Source organism: Bison bison, unplaced genomic scaffold (genome assembly GCF_000754665.1).
Source record: "Bison bison bison isolate TAMUID 2011002044 unplaced genomic scaffold, Bison_UMD1.0 scf7180017864375, whole genome shotgun sequence".
Lineage (NCBI taxonomy): Eukaryota > Metazoa > Chordata > Mammalia > Artiodactyla > Bovidae > Bison > Bison bison.
This window is the reverse complement of record NW_011494947.1, coordinates 4,166,099-4,169,791: the sequence shown is the minus strand read 5'-3', so window position 1 is coordinate 4,169,791 and position 3,693 is coordinate 4,166,099. Positions and strand designations below refer to the sequence as shown.

Genomic DNA, 3,693 nt, shown 5'->3' with positions numbered 1-3,693 from the left:
GGGTTGGGCTGCAGCAGCACCTCTGTCTGCCTCAAGATCTTCTCGGTCCAGTTCTTGGTGCTGTCCGCCCGCGCCAGGAGGCTCTCAAAGTGGGCGTCGAGCTCGGTCTTCTCGGCCTGGCCGAATTTCTCCTCTGTGAACTGTGGGAGGAGGGTTGGGGGGAGCACCCAGGGGTGGAAGACTCAGCAGGGGGGAGGGGAGGACCAGCCCTGCCCCACCCATCTACCCCTCCCGCCTGGCTGGAACTCAGGCCCTAAGGTCCAGGAACCCGTCTACCCCATCCGCTCTGGGACCCCGATCAAACTGCAACCCTGCCCTGGGGCTCAGCTTGCTCCTCTGTGACATGGGATGGGTGGGCCAGAGCCGGCGGATCCCAGTTTGTTTCGGAAATCCAACGAAAGATACAGACACCCCCTGCCCCCCAAATGCACATCTGTACAAAATCAGACACAACTTAAGGAGCTGCTGGTAGGCCATCACTGAGGGTCCTCCCAGCCTGACTCTGGAGGAAAGCGCTTGGTAACGAGCGCTCAGGGACACAAGGGGCACAGAGCAAGGTCTGGAGTGATCAGCAGGTGCCAGGGCAGCTGGGAGCCCCAAGGAAGGGGTCCCGGGGGAGGAAGTGGGAAGAACCCAGGTTCCAGAACCAGAGGAACATGATTCAAGTCTCAGTTCTGATGAGCAGTGTGACCTGGGGCAAGTGGCTTTGCCTCTCTGAGCATCAGTTTCTGAAGCTGAAAATGGGAATAATAAGGAATAGCATCTCCCTTGTAGGTTGTGAGAAGGAAATAAAAAAGATGTGGGTAAGATATGAAGGCCAGGATCCGGCGGGGAGTTCGGTGCCCAGTGTAAGGGCTGATGCTGTAAAGATCTGATGGGAATGGAGAGGGGTGGGGTGGGAGGATGGCCTCTGCTGCCTGGTATGGTACATGGGGAGCAGTGCCAACTCATCCGAGCCAACTGCTGGGCACACCCAGGCGCAGGAAGCTCCACAGCCCTGCCCCGAGGCCAGGGAGGGACCAGGATGTCACAGGGTCCTCCTTCCGAGCTGGCCAAAGCCATGGGAGCCACGTAGGAACAGCCAGAAACCTGCCCAGGTCCTGGCCCTTCTGATCTCAAAGGCCCTGTTCAGCCGTGGTGGGTGGTGGTCAGAGACAAACCACACGGGAGCAAGATCAGCTCTGACAACAACAGACAGTGCCGACCCGGCGCTCAGCATGGGCAAGTTTCCCATTTCACAGAAGGTGCCACTGAGACCAGGCAAGAGGCAGGCTGCACCGGAGTCAGGGTCTCATGGGCTTCGGGTCTGGAGGCCCTTCTCAGATGACCTGGCAGCCCTGAGTCATCCAGAGGCAAAGGACAGCTCCAGCTGCAAGGAGCAGGAGGCCCCACCGGCTTCAGGCCGCTCCGGCTCAGCAGCCATCAATTATGCATGGGGGCTTGGGTTTCTCTCTGCAGGGCCAGGTGGGCAGGGGTCAGAGCCTGCGGCTCCCCGCCTGGGAGCCAGCTACTCTTGCTCTCCTGACTCTTCTTCCTCACTTTCCACAAACTGGGGCCTCCCAGAGCCGGGCCCTGAACAGGCCTGCCCTCACCCAGCCTCTTTGAGGGTGGGGGTGGCGCTAGCCCCATTTTCCAGATGAGAAAACTGAGGCTCAGAGGCAACGTCACCTCTCTGGCCCTCAGTTTCCACCAGGGGGATGGGGACACCAGGAACCATCTCATAGAATATTCGGGAGGCGCTTAGTTCTCTGGTCAGCACACAGCACAGGCCTGATAAATGTCAACTGGCGTCGTCGTTATCATCAGCAATAAAAGACCTCCTGCAGGTCCCTCCTCGGTTCCCAGGAGCCACCTAGGGACGTCCTTACCCCGATGGGACCAGCCGCTCTGACTCCAGTGATGGTGTCACGCTCAGTATCTCCTCCCCTTCTTGCCACGGTTATGGGCAGCACTTCCCGCCTGGCCACCTGTCCCTCACACTACACATCCACCCACGTTCAAAGTCCAACCAGGTTTTTCCAACGTCCTGGGCATCCCTCCCACGTCCACTGTTGCCTGCCCGGCTTGGATGAAAACAATGCCACAGCCTCCTGGCTTTTATCATCACCACTCCTACCTCCGCTCCTAGTAATACAGTCAGTACTACTGACAGCATTGGTACTAGCACTTCCACTGCCCACTCCACCACCACTGGCATCTTACCCAAATATGCTTTAGCTTTTCCTGCCTGGGTGCCCTCCGCTGAACTGTTCCCACCACCGGGATCAACTCTGCAAACCCCTCCTGGCGTTCAAGGCACAGTTCGGGGACTGAGAGGCCACCCTAGGATCACACGTGCAAAAGGGATCCGGCCTCCAGCTTCTTCTCCCAGGTTCTGTTCCTTACGGGGTGGGGATGAGGTGAAGCTCTTTCAAAGTATCCCCGGTACCTGGAGGGGCTGAGCACTTGCCCAGCATGTCCTTCTACCTGGCCAGGTGGCACCCACGCAGAGGAGCTGCCCACACATTGATAACAAACCACCCTTCGTCCCTCCTGGCTGACTCCTATCCCAGGGCCGAATGGCCTCAGAGGGGTGGTCCCCCAAGTGGGCTCTCCTGCCCAGATCACATTTCAAGCCCCTCTCTCTTCGGGCTGCCACCTGACCCCATTCCTGCCAAGAGAAAGGGCCCAGGCTTCAGAGGCTCATGACTGCAGAGTCCGAGGCTGCTCCCTGCAAGATGGCAGCAGCAGGGGGTGGGCGGCTGGAGCCAGAGAAAGCCTCTATTTATAAAGCTCCCAGCTCCCTCCTCCACCCTGGAGGCGGGGGACCTGGGCGCTGGCTCCCACGCCAGTATGGGCGACCCAGTGGGCCTGCCCTCACCAGGCCACGGGGCCCAAGCCTCTCCATGCCCCAGGCTCTGCAGACCTGGCAGGATCGGGTGCTAGGGCCCCACAGTAGCCGGAAACTGGCAGATCAGGTTCTTCCCAGATGTTGGAGATAAAGTGGTTGCCATACCAACACGGGGGGCGAACTCCCCACCTTCTGGATGGATTGGGGCTGGCCAATGAGCTCCAGGCTGCAGGCATCCCCACTAAGGCTGGGGTCACTGGCAGGGCTGGGAACCCAGGGCAGCAAACCCTTCTGGGGTACCCATCCTCAGCAGGATGCTGTGCTTTCTAGTAAACATGGGCACGTGGGCTTCCAAGAGACGGTCTGGGGCTGGGCTCCTCCAGAGAACCAACTGCCACAGCAAGGACAAACGACAGGATCCGTTCCCAGGGCCCTGTGACTGGGCCAAGCCCGAAGCCTGCGGCCACCCTTGGAGGCAGACTTGGTGCCACTCATGATGGACAGAAGGGCACATGGAGGCTTCCAGAGAAGTGACTGGGCCAAGGTCACAGGCTGCACGCATGCCATACTAAGCAAGAGTGACTTGCCTTTAGTGAGAGCGTGCACGCGGAGTGCCGGGGACACTCACATCCATGCTGGGAGGGAGGGGTTGCTAAGGCCATTTTCAAAAGACTGAAAAACTGAGGCCCAGAGAAGTGAAGCCCCCGCCCTTCTCAAAGTCGCAAGAGGGGGCATCCACGCCCACAGCTGACTCCCCGTCTTCACTGATAAGCTGCTTCAGTTTCTCTCCTTGCCCCCAAATAGATAGGACTTGTTCTAATCCTAGCGTCACCCAGCGTACAGCTCCCCAAGGAGGGCACGCA

General features: G+C 59.4%; 1 protein-coding gene across 1 annotated transcript in view; it reads right to left on the bottom strand.

Annotated features, from left to right (window-relative positions):
* Positions 1-2,197, bottom strand: part of SH3GLB2 (SH3-domain GRB2-like endophilin B2) — a 14,684-nt gene extending 12,487 nt beyond the window's left edge. The window contains exons 1-3 of the mRNA XM_010856960.1: positions 2,162-2,197; positions 1,869-1,979; positions 2-140 (exon numbers count right to left, since the gene is read on the bottom strand). Of these exons, the coding sequence (XP_010855262.1) occupies positions 2-140; positions 1,869-1,979; positions 2,162-2,197 (286 nt within the window). The remainder of the gene's footprint in view (position 1; positions 141-1,868; positions 1,980-2,161) is intronic.
* Positions 2,198-3,693: the final 1,496 nt, after the last annotated feature.